Below are 18,687 nucleotides of genomic sequence, written 5' to 3'. Positions count from 1 at the left end.
CTTCCAGTGTGCACAGACAAAGGGGAGCCCCAATGACAGCCTGCTCTCTCTAGCCGAAGGACCAGGAAAGGGACAGCCTAGCATGAGAGAAAATGTTTAGACAGTTGCTACTCTACTCTGGCCAAACAACATAGAAAAAAACTATGTTTTTCCGACCCACATCTGAAAAGGCTATAAGGGCCTTTCAACCTCCACCCTGGCTTGGCTGTAACAAGGTACCCCAACCTCATTGCCTGTCCCCAGCCACTGTGGTGTCAGGCAAGACTAAGTAGGGAGCCAATTTTTCATCCTCACCTGATAGAAATGAAGCACTCTCTCTTCCCTTTCTCTCTGGGGTGGTGTCATTTCAAAGGGGCCCAGTGGAGGCTGAGGACTTTCACCACCACACAGTGGTAATAAGTCCACCTGGCCATCCCCCGCTCCCGCCCCCATCTTCCATGGTGCCGGAGATCATATGGAGAACTCTGACAATGCACTTCTATAGCCGTGGAGGCCTAGCAGGAAGCCAGTAATGAGTGCTCAGTAGTAACAAGGACCCACTACCACATCAGGTGTGAATAGAGACCAAGTGGAGAACTTGGATTTTCTCCCACTTACAGCAACGAGACAGTAATGATACCCCTTTTTCTTTTGGAGAAATGTCTAAAAATCAAGGAAAACAAAGGCTTAAGTAAGATCTAGAATCTCATAACATAATATCTCAAATGTCCAAGTGCCAGTTGAATTACACTCAACAGACCAGGAACTGGGAACATGTCAAACTGAATGTGGGAAATCTCTGTACCTTCTACTTAATTCTACTGCTTAAAAAAAAAAAAAAAGACAAAAAGATAAAACTAAATATAAAGAAAAAATATTCAAAACATCAGTGGAAAAAGGGCACATCATTATAGGGAAAAATTATTTAAATGATACCGGACCTCTCCTCAGAAACTATGGGGCCAGAAGGAACTGACAACCTTTTTCAAATGCTGAAAGAAAAGCACCCTCAACCAGGAATCTCATATCCAGTGAAATTATCCTTTAGGAATAAAGGGAAAATGAAGACATTCTTAATTAAAGGAAAACTAAGGGAATTTGTCACTAGACCACCTACCTTAAAAGAAGGGCTAAAAGAAGTTCTCTAAACAGAAAAGAAATGATAAAAGATGGAACCTTGGAATATCAGGAAGGAAGAATGTGATAAACAAAAATATTGCTAATACAATGACCTCTCTCCTATGGTGTTTTCTAAATATTTTTGATGATTGAAGCCAAAAATTATAAAAAAAATTAACCCCACACCCTGGTGTGGTTTCAAATGTATGTATATAGAGGAAATGTATAAGAAAACCTGTTTATAAATAGGAGAGGGTAAATGGCTGTAATGGAGATGAGACTTCTATATTTACTCAAGCAGGTAAAATGGCAGCAACAGTAATATTCAGAACCACACAAAATGGAAGTTCAAAAAATGTTCAGGGAACCCACAATCTCTTACAGAACACAGAAATGAAGGAAATGCTTCCCAATTCATTTTATGAAGCTATAATTTCCTTGATACTAAAACCAAAGACAGACAGATGGAGGAAGGAAGGAAGGAAGGAAGGGAAGAAAAGAAAACTACAGACTAATATTCTTTATGAATTTAGACACAAAATACAATATATTACTACTGGGGAAGGTACAGGGGATCTCTCTGTGGTATTCTTACAACTGCATGTGAATCTGTAAGTATCTCAAAATAAAAAGTTTATTTAGGGGCGCCTGGGTGGCTCAGTCGGTTAAGCGTCCGACTTCGGCTCAGGTCATGATCTCATACTCTGTGAGTTCGAGCCCCGCGTGGGGCTCTGGGCTGACAGCTCAGAGCCTAGAGCCTGCTTCACATTCTGTGTCTCCCTCTCTCTCTGCCCCTTCCCTGCTCATGCTCTGTCTCTCTCTGTCTCAAAAATAAATAAGCATTTAAAAAAAATTAAAAAAATAAATAAAATAAAAAGTTTAGTTAAAAAAAAACAGAGCAAAGGAGTGGGCAAAGACAATCTTAGATTCCATCTGATGTTAGTAGAATTCCAAAACTAATTTATAGGTGATTACAAACCCAAGTTAATTTTGCTCCAATAGATTTCTGAACATTTTACAACTCCCTTTAAGTGGTTGAAGGATGCCACAGTTTTAGGGTTAGGAAATAGTGCTGTGAGTAATTGAAAACTAATGTCAAATGCAAACTTGATGTTACTGTTCTTTTTTGTTATATTATTTATAGATATTTCAGTACTAGCAGTTGTCTTAATCTGTGGCAAAGTAAAGTGCAATCTTTTGAAAAGATATGGTTTTGGAATAACCTTAGGAGTAAGTCAACATAAATGACCTAAAGCATAGTGACCCTAACTCATGCTTATTCATTTCATCCCTAACCTTGGCACCCTGCAGCCATTCCTGTCTACCTAATCATTCCCATAATCCACACAGAGCACAAGAATTACATTAGGCAATGTGACCTTGGAACTCTCCAATGTGCCATTACTCTATGCTGACAGAAATGATATGACACTGTGATTCATAGCAAACCCTTACCAACTGCTTCTCAAAGGTTTGTCATGGTGGCTTTGTAAGTCTGCCCTGGTTGAAGAGGGTGTAAGGAAGTGTTCTTTGGGAAAGAGATAGCTGAATCAGTACCACCCTCATCTTCATTATCATATGAATTCCAATGTGCTGGGCCAAATTGGTTAGATGAATTTTATAATGAACAAAAGAAGACTGAAATCAAAAGCAAATTATTTTGGGGGCGCCTGGGTGGCTCAGTCGGTTGAGCGTCCAACTTCGGCTCAGGTCATGATCTCACAGCTCATGAGATCGAGCCCTGCGTCGGGCTCAGTGCTGACGGCTCAGAGCCTGGAGCCTGCTTCTGCTTCTGTGTCTCCCTCTCTCTCTGCCCCTAACCCACTCACATTCTGTCTCTGTCTGTCTCAAAAATAAATAAACATTAAAAAAAATTTTTCTTAAAAAGCAAATTATTTTTTAGGAGAAATCTAGGTCAAAAGTGAGAGGGATTTTTGTTTTGGTTTTCAAGCAATGAAAAGGGGTTTTTTTTTGTTGAGTTTTTTTTGTTTGTTTGTTTTTTGTTTTTAATTCTGGAGAAAAGTATAATGTGTAGCATAGTTTAAAGAAAGTTAAAGAAGAAATCAATCTATAAACCCTGAGAAGAAGATGGAAAAGTTAAGAGTTGAAAAGTACTGGTGGCAGAGAGTTTGGAAACAGAGTGCTGTTGAGAGTGACCATGTGCAAACACAGTAGTCGAAGATAGTATCTCGCTATTTTCAGAGCTGCAAGGTCAGGACTGTTAGCCACAAATACAGTGTGTGTGTGGGGGAAGCCACAAAGGATATTATTGTCAAGCTAGAGGTCAACTGGAGAAGGAACCAAGTCCATTGGATTCTCTTCAGGAAGAACTGTTGCAAATGAATTTATATTTAAAATAAAACATTATAATTTATTATTATATCATATAAATATTCCATACAGTCATGTTAAATATATATTTTAAAATAATTTGGTACATGGCATTTGTTCTTCCCTTTGGCCCTTATAGGGAACTCTTTTTTGTAATCTTTTATGCTATAGCTTTAAAATATTGATCTATTCAATACATATTTAATGAGCCTTCTATTGCTGTGGAGACTAGAAATATAGACAGGCGTGGCCTCTGCCTGGCAGTTGTCTTCCCCAGGGATACTGAATGGGCAGCTGGAGTCACATGGCCAGGGATGGAGTCCTAATACCATCGTGTCCTAGCCACGTGGAAAGTCATCTACTCTTTGGAAAACCATTTCTACACCTTTAAATTGAGAATAGCTTCTGATGTGCTTACCTTAAACGTGCTTCTTGTTTTGAGAATCGAATGGGATAATCTTAAGTGTGTGATGAGCTCTGTTCTTTATAAAGCATGATATATTTTTGTATGATTTTTGTACTTGTTTATACTCAGTCCATTGTGGGGCAGGAACCATGCCCTATGTTCTTTATATCCTCACACCCTAGCACGGGGTCTGGCACATAGTAAGTGTGGGCAGCAAATGCTGTATATGTCAGTGAATAATAGCTTTACTCGCATGGGTCTTACTACCGAGGTGACAATAAACAACAAAGATAATAAATCTATACATTATATGGCATACTAGAAGTGATACATGCTGCGGGAATAAAAATCTGAGTAATGAGAACTCAGAGTCCTGAGGATATGAGATGCAGTTCTTAAAGGGGAGACCAGGCTTGATTCCACTTTATAGAAGGTGAGGGTTTTAGCCATGTGAATATTCGCGGGAAGAAAATTGGGGGCAGAGGGAAAGACCAGTTTCCTAGTTGGTGGAACTCTGCCTCTCTTGTTCAAGGAACATCAAAGAAGCCGGTGTGTTCTGGGTGGAAGAAGGCAAGAAGAGGAACAGAAAGGGAGGTCAGAGAGGACATGGACAGAGTGAGCTATTGCAGGGGCGCCTCTGAGTGCACTGGGGGCCACTGCAGGGTAATGAGAAGATGTACCCTGATGTGGTCTGATTAGCTTCAAAAGAATCACTCTGGCTGCTACTTTGAGAGTGGATACAGGCAGACGAGGGGGAAATGACAGCAGCAGAGAGATTGTTAAGAGCTATTGTAGTAATTCAAGTGAGAGATGATAGTGCCTGCACCCCGGTGGTAGAACTGGAGAAAGAGAAGTGGTCAGATCTGGAAATATTTCGACAGTCTGCATATGGGATGTGGAAGACAGAGGAGCCTGCATGATGACTCCACTGTTTTTGCTGAACAACTGGAAGGCTGGAGCTGCCACATGAGAAGAAGCCTGTTGGGGGGTGCAGCTTGGAGAGAGGACCAGGAGTCAAGGTTGGGCATATCAGACATCCCAGTAGAAATGTCAAAGATGCATTCATATATCTCAGTCAGGAATTCAGGAGGGAGTTCTAGGCTAGAAGTAATAATTTAGAAATTGTTGGAATTTAAGTGGTACTTAAAGCCATGAGACTGGCTGAGATTACAGAAGGAGTGAGAAAAACAGAGGAAATGTCCAAAGAGGGAGCCTTGGAGCACGCCGGTGGTAGTTTAAAAGTTGCAAGAAAAGGAAGACAAAGGAGACTGAGAAAGAGGGATCAATGAAGCATTGGAAAATGCAAGATTTCCTCCAGGAATCCAAGTGAAGAAAGTGTATTATGGAAAAGAGAAAGATAAACTTGTCAATTGCTTAAATTTGTCAAGTAAGTTAGAGAGAACTGACCTTTGAATTTAGCAATATGGAGGTTATGAGTGACCGTTAATAGAACAGTTTTAGTGGTGTGAAAGTCAAACTCCTAATTAGAGTGGGCTTAAGGGAAAAGAGGAGGGCAGGAAATGGAAAGTGATAGAAACAACTCTCTTAAGAAGTCTAGCTGCAAAGAGAAGGAGAGAAATGTGATGGTAGTTGGCAGAAGAAGTTGAGTCAAGAGAGGTTTTTTGTTTTTTTTTTTAAGATGGCAAAAATAACAGCCTCATGTGTGCCAAGAGGAATGATCCAGCTAGGATGGGGAAGTTGATGATGCTGGGAAGAAAAGCGTTCTTAGGAGGATGAGATCTATAGTATAAAAATACAAACATAATAGGGTCATGGATAGTTCATTTAGAGAAACGGGTGGAAGGGCAGAGTGTTGGGTACATTCTGGAGAGTGAGCAAATGTCATGTCAATGGCAGTTCCCTTCTGGACACTTTGATTCTGTCTGTGAAGTAAGAAACAGAGTAAGTCAGCAGAAGGTAAAGATCGGGAAAGAATGATAGAGTTTTGAGGAAAGAAAAGGCATGAAAATTAGATAGTGGAAGAGAGAATGAAAAACTTTGTCCTTATGAATCTTTTTTTAAAATTTTTTTAATGTTTATTTATTTTTGAGAGAGAGACAGAGACAGAGTATGAGTGGGGCAGAGACAGAGGGAGAGGGAGACACAAAATCCGAAGTAGGCTCCAGATTCTGAGCTGTCAGCACAGGGCCTGACGTGGGGCTAGAACCCACGAATTGAGAGATCATGACCTGAACTGAAACTGGATGCTTAACCGACTGAGCCGCCCAGGTGCCTCAACTTCTGGTTGATCAAAAAAAGAGACTCTTCATGGTTATGGTAGACTGGGTAAGGAGAAAAAGCATTCTGAGGGGAAAAATACGTAAGTAAAATCACTTGTATCACCTAATTCGAGAATATGCCATAGAATCAGTCAAGTTGTGGCAGGACAAATAGTAGACTTTAGTACTAATAAGGCACAGCATAAGGAAGAGACAGTGCAGAATCTTGCTACCTGATCAGGAAGAAGGTAGGCCATAAATGTTGACCATATACTATGTTTTAGGCATCATACTAGGTTTTTACCTTCTTAATTCACTTATTCCTCACAGTAACCTGGAAAAGGAGTTGTTTTTATCCTTATTTTCCCTATGAGGAAACTGAGGCCCAGAGAAGTGAGCAAAGCGTCCAAGGTCACACAGCTTACAAGATGTGAACCTCTGGAATTGAATCGCACTGGCTTCGAAGCCTTAATGATGTACTGCTCCCTGTTTTAGACACTTTCTTTTCAAAAGAGTGTGGAGAAATTAATCAGAAGGGACAGTTCCCATACAGGGGACTCAAGTAGGTGCTAAGTGCAGAGACAATTTAGTATAGGGAGAAGTCTAAGATCAGAGTAGGGAGAGGAGAGGCCACTGGAGACTGGATTCTCATACCCTGATGCAGCCTCAGGCAAGACTCAACCTCTGTAGCATCAATTTATTCTTGTTAAAAAAAAAAAAACTGCAGGTTTTTATCAGGTGGTCTCTGACAGCCCTTCCAGCCCTAACGTTCTTTGTCTATAAGTAGCAGAGGGCACCAACAGCTTTCCTCTTCTCTAGGGAGCGTCCCCTGGGCTCTGTGCCCCCAGCACCAGACCTGAGGACGCCTAAGTGGGAGGCGGGTCTGGAGCTTTCCCCGGCCCCTCGGTCGCCCTATGATTGTTGAGGGTCCAGAAACAACCCCCCCGCGGGGGTGTAAACAGAAAACTGAGCACCGAGAGAGTATGACAGTCACTTTGGGGGGCTTAGGTGCCCTGCCAGGCGAGCCTCTCCGAGCACCAAGCAACGGGAGCCCCAGGCTGGTCGCCGGCTTATCGGCAGCAGAAGGCGCGGTGGGGCTGGGGCTGGGGCTGGGGCTCGCCCGGGTGGGCGGGGGCCGCGCCGAGCGCCCACCCACCCCCGCACCCCGGCGACGAGGAAGGCACTCAGCGCCCCTCGCCCGCGCCTGGCCTGCTGAGGGAGCCGGGATGGGGGTGGGGGGGCGGCGGCGTTCTGCTCCCGCGGGTAGGGGGCCTGGCCCCGGCGGCGGCGGGAGGCGTCGCTGGGGCGCGGCCCGCGTAGGGGGCGGAGGCGAAGGTCCCGCGAGCAAAGTCCAGGCTCCGCGGCCGCAGCGCCCCACGCGCCCCACGCGCCCCGCGGCTCGGACAGAAAGAGCTCGAGGTTGGAGGTGAGTCAGGCCCCGGCGCTCAGGCCTGCGGCGGGAAACGCCGGCGGCCGTGCGTGTGAGACCCGGACAGCGGGGTCTCCGCCCGGCGCCCCTTGGCCCCGCGACCCTGCGCCCGGCTCATACGCCTCGGTTGCGAGCGGTGAGGAGCTGGGCCGGTGCCCTTGGACCTGAGGCTGTTGGTTTCTCCCCAGGTTGACATGGATGTTGAGGCGGGAAGGAACGGAAGCGTCCGGTGCCCCGGGAGAGAGGAGGACGACTTTGAACTGAGCAGTAGCAGGTACCTCGCCAGCGCGCCAATCGGCAGGGCCCAATTCGGCCTTGGAAAGGGGAGAAAGTCTGTTGATGCCTTTGTTTTGGAGGCTTCTCTGGAGGGTGTCTTCTAAGATTCCGACTTTCCTGAAGGAGTGGCACAGAAGCTCCTTTTGAACAGGCTTAGGAAGAAGAGAAGGCTAGCTTCAAAAGTGCCTCTTCCCCACTTTGTGCGGTGTGATTCGATGAGTATCTGTGTTGTGTAACACTCCTTGCATCATAGAACTCAAAACTTTTATAAGTAACTTTCCTAAACATCTTCTGATTCTTCGTGCTTATAGAGCATGAGATATCTGCTGATGATGGCTGTGCTTTTTGAACAAGAGTAGTGAAGCAAACAAAACAAAACAAAAACAATAGCCATAACCACAACAAAAACCCTCCTCTCCCTGTTAATTCCTCTTCCTCCTTGGGTTATCTCCTCCCTCTGCCCCCAGCACCTCCTTGTTCGTATTTCTGCCTTTGGGGCAGTGAGGTGAGGAAGGGGTCCTTGAGCAGACTCATTCTTGGGTAAACTGAGCTTCCAGATCAATGTTTGTTCAGATGCAAAGGAGAAACCTCAGGGCTTCATTTGCTTGCTCCTCTTTCTCCGTGACTGGCTGTTTGGTACTCTGGGGCCCTTGTTAAAAGAGCATTTCACAGGCCTTAGTAGGGGTAGAAGCGACCAGTCAGTCAATGGTGTGTTGTCTTTGTTTTCTCTTTCAGTGTGGGAATAGTGAATCATTTTCGCCTTTAGCCTCAAATAGTTTCTGAGGCTGTTATGGGAGTTCATGCCAGGCCACCCAAAACTAATTGACCTGTGCCATCAAGTAATCACCCAGAGGGACAAATTTATCAGGTTCTGTAGTGAGTCCTCAAGCTGCAAGGGGCCTGATTATCCAAATGAAAATACCCTATCTGATGTTTAAACTAAAGAATTATTTTAGTCTGTTAACATCTTCATGCAGTGATATTGCTCCACTCCTTCTAAGTACTGTGGTATTCATTCATAGAAAATTTAGTTTGCCAAATAGAATTAGGAACCAGATGGATGGTATTATTTCTATAGGAAAAAAAAATGTGGTTTTCATAAGCTGGCAATTTAGGCCGGGATTGACTGTGAATCCATAAATAGATGGCATTTTTATGAAGGCTATATTTATGTATTGCACCCGCTGAACATTTGATGAGTGTACAAAGGAGCTATCACTGCAAAAGACGCAGTAATCCCCCAGAACCCACAGGAGGTCTCAGAAGTGAAGTTCGCAGCCTTGTATTGCAAACATGAGAAAACAGTTCAGAAGAGAAATAGAGAAAGTTAATATTAGTTAAGACTGTAAGATGGTGAAAGTAAATGTTGAGACTAATTTTTATTTAAAAAAGCAGACCAGGGGCGCCTGGGTGGCTCAGACGGTTGAGCGTCCGACTTTGGCTCAGGTCACGATCTCATGGTCTGTGAGCTCGAGCCCCGCATCAGACTCTGTGCTGACAGCTCAGAGCCTGCAGCCTGCTTCGGAATCTGTCTCCCTCTCTCTCTACCCCTACCCCATTCATGCTCTGTCTCTCTCTGTCAAAAATAAATAAAACATTAAAAAACAATTAAAAATAAAAAAAGTGAAAAAGCAGACCAAAGCTTATTCGTTCAAAGAAAGTCAAGCACACATTAGTTATTTAGGGCAAGTGGCAAGTTAGTCATATGATAGTTCCAGTCATGCTGCTATATTGCCTATGGCACCTTCTTCAGAATATATTTAGTGTCAGATGTCTGTCTTTTGATTTTAATATATGTTCCAAATAATTTGGGATCAAGTCTTCTGAGCAAAACTTTATCACCTGCCTAAACTAAACAGTTAACAAATTAAGCTAAATAAGTGCATTTAGGGGCGCCTGGGTGGCTCAGTCGGTTGGGCGTCTGACTTCGGCTCAGGTCACGATCTCATGGTCCGTGACTTCGAGCCCCGTGTCAGGCTCTGGGCTGATGGCTCAGAGCCTGGAGCCTGCTTTCAATTCTGTGTCTCCCTCTCTCTCTGCCCCTCCCCCGTTCATGCTCTGTCTCTCTCTGTCTCAAAAGAAATAAATGTTAAAAAAAAATTTTAAATAAGTGCATTCAGGTAAAAAAAAAAAAATCTCTACCCCCATGGAGTTTACATTATTATATGGACGACAGACATAATAATACTTGTGCAAACTAAATAAGCTACAGCAAATGTTAGAAGATAATAAATGCTATGGAAAATATTAATCAAGGCTAAGGAAATTGGGAGTGCACAGAAAAAGTCGGTTGCAATTTTTAATAGGGTGGTTAAGATAGGTGTTATTGGGAAGGCAGTATTTGAGGAAAGACTTGAAAGACACGAGAAGAGAGAGCTATATGGATGTGTGAGGGGACAGCCTTCCCAGCAGAGGGAACTGACAATATAAAGACCTACTACAGGACCATGTTTGGTATGTTCACAGAACAATGACAGCAAAGAGGCCAGGGTGGCTTGAAGCAGGGCAAACAGGAGTAGGGAAAATATGGTCAGAGAGGTAACAAGGAAACAGATCATATAGGAACCAAAATCTCATGTAAGAATTTTGGCTTTTACTCTGAGATAAATGGAAACCATTATAGGCTTTTGAGCAAAAGAGTAGCATATGACTTGAGTTTGTAAATGATTAGTGTGGATTCTGTCTTGAGGGTAGTCTGAAGTTGGTATAATTGAAAGTAGAGAGACTAAGCAGGAGTTTTCCTGGGCCATTGGGATAGTAATAAAAGTGGTGAGTAGTGGTTGAATTCTAGATTTATTTTGAAAGTAGAACCAACAAGATGTCCTGACATCACTCCTTACAGTCTTTCAGAAGAGTAGACTTTACTATTTTTAGATCAGTACATATTTTAAGCAACAGAAGAATTTAATTATTTGGCAGATATTAACCTCTGTGTTTTCTTTCTGTGTGTGGCCTCTGCAAGGCAGGTGGCCATTTCTCATTAATCCAGATATCCTTGTAGTACCTTGGACAGTTACCTTTGCACTTGATTGCCTTGCAGTGTTTGTTAAACTGGATAATGATGACAATGTGTGGATATCACTGTTTTATATTTGAAAATATTAGAATATTTGAATGTGATAATGACTCAAGTTTATAGTCAATTGACTGTAAAACATTTGGTAACAGATTTAAATTCAAACAATTATATTTTTTTACAGCAACCCAGACATGAAAAAAAAGGAGAGCGTGAACTTGATTGGACCACTAACCTTGGTAAGCTGTGAAATATTAAGTATGAATAATTCTTGTCTTCATTCAGATTTGGTGTCTTGAATCAGTAGTTATGGAGCCAGTAGTTTAAGATTGTCTTAGGTTGGCTTCTTACAATCAACAGATCACATTCTCAACATAGATGATAAAAGAGGTAGGGATAGGCTGGCTATGAAACAGAGAAGAGCCACGACTTGTGTTCATAGCACCTCACAAACTCACCAATTTCTAGAAAATGCATCTATGTATCTGTTTCACACACACTTACACACCCACCACTGCCACCACACACACCCACCAAATTTTGGTTAAATAAGATTGCATATATGGGGCGCCTGGGTGGCTCAGTCTGTTAAGCGTCTGACTTCGGCTCAGGTCATGATCTCACGGTCCGTGGGTTCGAGCCCCGCGTTGGGCTCTGTGCTGACAGCTCAGAGCCTGGAGCCTGTTTCAGATTCTGTGTCTCCCTCTTTCTCTGACCCTCCCCTGTTCATGCTCTGTCTCTGTCTCAAAAATAAATAAATGTTAAAAAAAAAATTTAAAAAAAAGATTGCATATGAAGAAAGTTATTGTTAACTACAGAAATTTAGAAATAATTAAGAAATCTCTGTTTACATTTGGCTTCCCAGAAAATTGATTAAATGTGGAGTAATTATTAGAGATTCTGATTATGTTTAACACAATTCTCAGTGCTTTTCTGCTGGTACAAGGCAAGCCAGTATATTTTTGGAAGAAGTCTAATCAGTTTTTCATTTGTAATATGTCTCAGAGAGGTGGCCCAAGGAAGTGTTTGCCTGCCTTGAGTAAATATGATGGGTTTCAAACTATGACAGCCATTATTCCATAGCAAAGAAGTTGGTATTAAGTGGCATGTCAGCTCAAATCTCCAATTTAGTAAGTAAATGAATGAAAAGACACCAAAACGTCTTCAGTCCCAAATGTTGTTGCACATTTCTCATGTCACCGCAAAGTCCCATTCTCCTCACCCTGATTCTTGTAATATTTTTGTTTAAAGGTGTCCGTTTTTTTTTTTAATTCAGTGCTTTAGAGAATAAGTTGTTTGTAAAACTAAGTCTAGTTTTAATGCACATGTTTTAAATCTGCCTCCTACAGGAAGTAAAACACCACAAATCTTGAGGTAGAAATTTAGAACATTTAATTTGACCTTAAAAGTTAAAATTTAGACTGAGTTGAAATATAATCTTTTCTGCCTCTGAATACATATTTATCCTGAAAGAGGTTCAGGACAACTGTTAGACGTTGGAAAAAACTGTTTCTAACAAGAATTAGCAATTAATTGTTTTGTTGAAAATCACTTAAAACAAATCTAAGTTTACTTAGGATGTTGTTGTGAAATTCTTATAATTTTAAATTTAAGCTTAGAGACAATGAAATTTTATTTAAGTAGTATGAAAAGTATTTAAAATGATCCTCAATTTCATATAAATGTTCACTAAAGAGAACATTACATGACAGCCCAATCCTGTACTTATAACTGGCCAGGAGACCCAAGTGCTGTATCTCCATTCCCTGGGAGTCATTAAAATGAACCTTAGGGACATTAGTCCCCATTGTTGCAATTTTAGGGAAACTTTGCCATTTGCTCTTAACTTTACCTGCTCCCTTTGTTCTTTGCCAAGCTCCCCCTGGCACTGAACCTTTGACTCTTTCGGTACTCTTGCTTGCCCTGCGTGTTTGATGTTGGAATTTGGCCTCCCCATACTGAACTTCTGGAACTCTGTGAGAACAGTTTGCACACCCCTCCTCCCCACCAAGTGTGTCTGACCTCACATTGCCCTGGCCTGTTGACCCTGTCTGACTCTGCGTCAGCTCTCCAAGACCCCACTCTGCCAAGCCTGACTCATCACTCATTCTCCTGATGACTGTGCCTCATCCCCAAAAGGGGGTGGGGTGATGGAAATGGGTAGAGAGAACAGATGAAGAAGGTGGTTGAAGGGAGATGCAAGGGATGGAGGGGAAGGTAGAGCAATGGAAATATAAGAGAAGAAGGATGTAACCTAGAAGGCAGAGAAAGAAAGAAGAAAACAGAGAGAGCCATAGAGCAGTCAATCAAAAATGGGAAGAAAAAGTGAGATTAGAGCTAAAAAGACAGTAAGGACAAAGTCTTTGGAGTATTAGGACGTTGATTGGCTGGTTAGTTCTTGAGTGTTGTGCATGTCACTGTGACAACTGGTATCACCCTTCTAAGTGATAGTACTAAGTACACTATGCATTGATAGTCCTAAGTCCAGGAGGGTTGGTGTGGTCCACCAAGTCTTTTATACCTCTTTCTAATAACATGTCCCACACTGCGCACTTCAGGACTTCTACTCATGGGGTTATCTGAGCACTCCCTGCAGCTTGCTAGGCACCTTGCTATTCTAGGCCTAAATACCCCCCACTTCATCTGTCCTCCCCAGTTCTTCAGCGAATTCTCCCTTATCCTTCCAGATTCTACCGTGAGCATCATCTCTTTAAGCAAGACTTCTCCAAATTACACATGTAGGCACTCCATAATGTTTGTTTCACTTCACTTCTGAGCTCCCTTTTAAAAGCTAACAAACTTCTTAAAGGAAACTTATCCATAAAACTTAGGGTGTCTGTTTCCTCCTTCTTTGTAATTCTCCCTCTGAAATATTTTGAATGTTGTTTTAAAGGATGTGATGTGTGTGTGCATGTGTGTGTTCTTAATGTTTACTCCTAGCTGTTTTTAACTCACTACCTAAGGAGCTTTGGAAGATCAAACAATATTTCTTCTTTTTTAATTGTTTTTAATGTTTACTCATTTTTGAAAGGGCGAGAGGGGCAGAGAGAGAGGGAGACACAGAATCTGAAGCAGCTCTAGGCTCTGAGCTGTCAGCACAAAATCAGATTGATTAACAAATAAATTAAGACAAATAAATAAAAAAGCAATTAAGCAAAATCAGATTGATTCCTTCACAGTATACAAAATAAGTAGAATCATAAAATTAATCTGCCAATAATTTGGATTGAAATCTTTCGTCTTCCTTACTACATTTATCTGCAACTATTATAAAAGTACTGACTATTATATTATATATATATTATATTATATTATATTATATTATATATATATTATATATATATTATATTATAAAGTACAACTATTATAAAAGTACTTTTATAACTATTATAAAAGTACTGACCTTAAATAAAAACCCAAAGAACATATAGTTGTGGAGAAAGAGAGATTCTTTTCTATGAGGTAGTATTTTATTCCCCCATCCCCCCTTTTTTTTAATTTTTTAGTTTCGATATTCTGACTGGCAGGATAAGTTATTGATGTCCCTGGGCACTGTCATGGCCATAGCTCATGGATCAGGTCTCCCCCTCATGATGATAGTATTTGGACAAATGACTGACAAATTTGTTGATACTGCCGGAAATTTCTCCTTTCCAGGTAAGCATTTCTCTATTTTTTTAAAAACATACATTGTACTCTAACTGGATGAAAGATTGGAAGTTGATTTTGCTGTTCCTCATCTACTTGTTTAATGGTTTGGATTCCTGGGTGACTCTAGATATCACTGATAGAGTTATAAAATTCTCAGAAAATTCCTCAAATGCTCATTTAAGTTTCAACAAATAGGTGTATGTTTGACTTTTCTGTTTGACTTTTAATACAGAATAGGGAAATATACAGAAAGCTTTGCATCTCAATAAAGCAGGGCAGTCCCTTTACTTGAAGGCTGTAGAACTATAACAGAGTATGTCCCTCCCTTTAGTGATTACTGACAGAATTCAAAATACCTCAGTTAGCATGGGATTACTTCTTAGCTATACTCGGCTTGTAGCTCTGTTTCTGGTTTTATTTTTCTTTTTTCTCCCTCCACCCTTTCTGTTAAAATTATACCATTTTATGTCTCTAATTTTTGGATCAACCAGGTTGACTGAACCTTGATATAACACTTCATTAAAGAGTGAATGGTTTCAATATGAGAATGATGTATTTTGAAACTCAGGCAGAGGAGTATTAATTACTGAAGAGCCAAAGGGGTCCCATAAGTTAATGTCATCTGTAAGAGGGACTTGGGCAACAGCTCTGGATTCCGGTTCCAATGGACAGAGTTATTTTCATAGTGGCCAGATTCAACACAGAAAGAAAGATTTCTGTCCTTTCTACCAAGCCTGATGGCTCAGTTCCGGGATCCCAAGAGACCCTGTGGGCGCTAGGCTGGATAACACTGAGTGAAACTTTATCGGTACACAGGTGGTGGAGTATAAGGAAAAAAAAAATGATAAAGGAAAGGCAGCTTAACATAGCAAAGATACCTGAGAAAAAGTGGACTCTATCATTTAGATCAGCAAGAGTTTTCAGTGTTTACTGATTCAGGACTACGTATTTGGTTAGCAGTGTAGAGCTTAAGTGTAATTACCTAAGAGAATATGATTGCTTAATTCATACAATGAGATCTGTTTACGTAAATATCAGTATCTTTTAGAAATCTGGTAAAAGTGTCTTTTGAATAATTAAAGTTCCTAAAAAAAAAAAAAGCACACTTTATTTTTGCTCAAATACCGTTGTCTCTGAGAAGAACCTCTATCATAAAATAACAATGATAATGGTAATCTTTTATTGTATTTATTATATGCTAGGTCCTATTTCACTTAACCTTTACAAGAACAATCCTTCACAGTAGGTAATATTATACTCTGTAACATATGAGGAAACTGAGGCTTGGAGAGGATAAATAACTTGTCCAAAATTACATAGCTGGTGGGGGTTAGGACAGATTCAAACCCAGACCTTTCTGCCATCCAAACAATGCTCAGGACCCAACTATACTCCCAATGTAAAAATGTGGGTTTTCTTATAAAAGCAAAAATGGGTTTGGGAAAGTTTTAAATGGATTACTTTGTTTGACCAGTGACCGAAACTTTAACACAAATATTGTAAAGGTAAAATTGGAGCAAGATAGGATAGTTTAAAAAGTCTTTAAGGAAATGAGGAGTAAGAATTTTCTATTTGTTGTCCTTTTACTTCTTAGAAGATCTATAGGTCTATTATGTGTTTCTATATATGGCAGGATGATGCCCAGATTTGGACACATCAATCAAAGCTGGTTTCAGCTCAGGGTTAAAAAATTAGATTAATGGATGAATGGATAAACAAAATATTATATATATATATATATACACATATATATACGTATATATATATACGTATATATGTGTATATACATATATACGTATATGTGTGTGTATATATATATATATATATATATATATATAATGGAATATTATTCAGTCATAAAAAGGAAAGCAATCCTGACATGTGTTACACCATGGATAAACCTTGAGGATATTGTGCTAAGTGAAATAAGCCAGTCCCAAAAAAGACAAATACTGAATGACTCCATTTATATGAAGTAGTCAAATTCCTATAAACAGAAAGTAGAATAGTGGCTGCTGGGGGCTGGGGAAAGGGGGAAATAGGGAGTTGCTGTCTGATGAGCATAGAGTTTCAGTTTTGCAAGATGAAACGTTCTGGAGGTTGTGCAACAGTGTGAATATACTTAACACTACTGAGTCATGTGAATATACTTAACGCTACTAAATTGTACACTTAGAAATGGTTAAGGTGGTAAGTTTTGTTATGTATTTTATCTCAATTAAACATTTTTTAAAATGAGCTTAAAATAATGCATCACACTTAGCACAGATGAGTTAGTGTTTGGGCCAATTTTAATAGTCCTGTTTTTGGTTTTACTGACACCAGAATAATTCCACAACTTTCTTATTTGGAACAGTTTGTTTGTTTATTACTTGTTTCTAATTATGCAACCAGATTGCTTTGAGCTGGGCATGGCAGATAGTGCCATGTGCTGGGCCCAGTGCCAAATTCAAGGTCTCTCTGGGAAATGACACAAGCAAGTCACTTACAAAGCTGTGATTGCGGGGTTGGTAAACTCCCCAGAGTTGCCAACGTAGTTTCTGTAGCCACCAAATGAAATGACCCTTGGTCTTCTATAGCCACATTTGTCATCAGGCCTATAGGCTATCTTGGATGATTTGCAGTAGGAAGCCCCTCACATGTTATTAATGTCCACTCTTCAGTAGTTTGTGAATATAGTATTCGCATACCTCTTTGGAGAAAATGAAATCTGTAAATTTCATACTCAGTCTAAATCCAGAGAGTTCCCTGGTATGTTGGGAGTTGTAGAGTTCAGCAGAAATCATGGAGATTGAGACAAGATCAGGTACTTAGCTGTACTTAGCCTTAGCTGAGCTCTCTTGCTCATCTCATAGAGATGATATTTATTTAAAGTCTATTCCTTAGAATTGTTGGATTCTTGGACAGCTGGACTTAATGGGAGCCAATAAGAAGGGAATGTTGGAAGAAAAAAAGGTTTAAATTACAAGGTTTGACAGTGAATAATTGTGAACAGAGTCCATCCTGTCAACAGAATAAACCTAGTTGGTGACAAGGTTTGTTCCCTCACAATGATTCAGTTGTGCAGAAAGGTGCACATTCTGTGTCCAAAACGTTAAGGACAGAGTCATAGGAGACATTTTTATGCAGAGTATCAGGAACTTTATCTATGTTATGTCAAGTCTATGTGACTGTAATGAGCTGGAAATTTTTGTAGAGAAATCAATATACCCCGCACACCTTTGCGTTGCTACATGGTTAAGAGGAAAAGGCATTTTGGAGACCCGTTACCTTACCTAACTGCACATACTGCCTAAGTGGTCTGGATAAACATTAGCTATTTGTTTTGTGCTGAATATTTCCATAAGATAAGAGAAGTTCTAGGCAGAATGGAGGAAGGCAGACATTGATTTGAGACTTAAACATGACAGTCAGGACTCTGTAATATCTCCCCTGTAATCCTTAAGATGTACAGTTATTTAAGCCCTTTACTTACCAGCTGTATGACCTTGTGCAAGTTACTTAACCTCTGTAATTCTTATTGTTCTCATCTTTGAAAGGTAATCATAAACTTACTGATAGAATTAAATGAGACCATTTATATAAAGCATCTGGAACATAGTAAATGATCAATAAATATTGGGGGAAAGTAGCTGTCAAAACTTGGAAATGAAACAACCACTCTAATATTCTGTTTCTTCATCCATAAAAAAAGATTTTATGGGAGCTCTCTGAAAGGAATAGGCAACTTCAAGAATTCCCCGTTTCCTTGTTCTGGGAGGCATTCAGGCAGACCGGAGTGGGAGTTACCCATCTTCGTGCTGTAGAATCAAGTGGGGAGGGGCTCTTGGGTGGCTTAATTGGTTAAGTGTCCCACTTTGGCTCTGGTCATGATCTCGTGGATGGTGAGTTTAAGCCCTACATTGGTCTGTCTGCTGTCAGCACAGAGCCTGCTTCATATCCTCTGTCCCCCTCTCTCTCTGCACTTCCCTCTCAAAAATAATTTTGTTTTAAAAAGAATCAGGTGGGGCGGGGGGCGCCTGAGTGGCTCAGTCGGTTAAGGGTCTGACTTCGGCTTAGGTCATGGTCTCACGGTTGTGAGTTCAAGCCCTGTGTCGGGCTCTGTGCTGACAACTCAGAGCCTGGAGCCTGCTTCAGATTCTGTCTCTCCCTCTCTCTCTGTCCTTCTCCTGCTTGTGCTTTCTCTCTCTCTCTCTCAAAAATAAACATTTAAAAAAATATATCTTGAAAAGAATCAAGTGGGGGTACTTCTTAGAAATGT

At 40.8% G+C, this 18,687-nt stretch overlaps 1 protein-coding gene across 1 annotated transcript in view; it reads left to right on the top strand.

Annotated features, from left to right (window-relative positions):
- The first annotated feature begins 7,580 nt into the window (after nt 1-7,580).
- The window catches only part of ABCB4 (ATP binding cassette subfamily B member 4), a 76,460-nt gene continuing 65,353 nt past the window's right edge, over nt 7,581-18,687 (top strand). The window contains exons 1-3 of the mRNA XM_049641379.1: nt 7,581-7,757; nt 10,960-11,014; nt 14,282-14,432. Coding sequence (XP_049497336.1) covers nt 7,678-7,757; nt 10,960-11,014; nt 14,282-14,432 — 286 coding nt within the window. The 5' untranslated portion in view covers nt 7,581-7,677. The remainder of the gene's footprint in view (nt 7,758-10,959; nt 11,015-14,281; nt 14,433-18,687) is intronic.

The sequence above is a fragment of the Panthera uncia genome, chromosome A2 (assembly GCF_023721935.1).
Source record: "Panthera uncia isolate 11264 chromosome A2, Puncia_PCG_1.0, whole genome shotgun sequence".
Classification (NCBI taxonomy): Eukaryota; Metazoa; Chordata; class Mammalia; order Carnivora; family Felidae; genus Panthera; species Panthera uncia.
The sequence above is the reverse complement of the archived record's forward strand: the minus strand, read 5'-3'. Positions and strand labels throughout refer to the sequence as shown.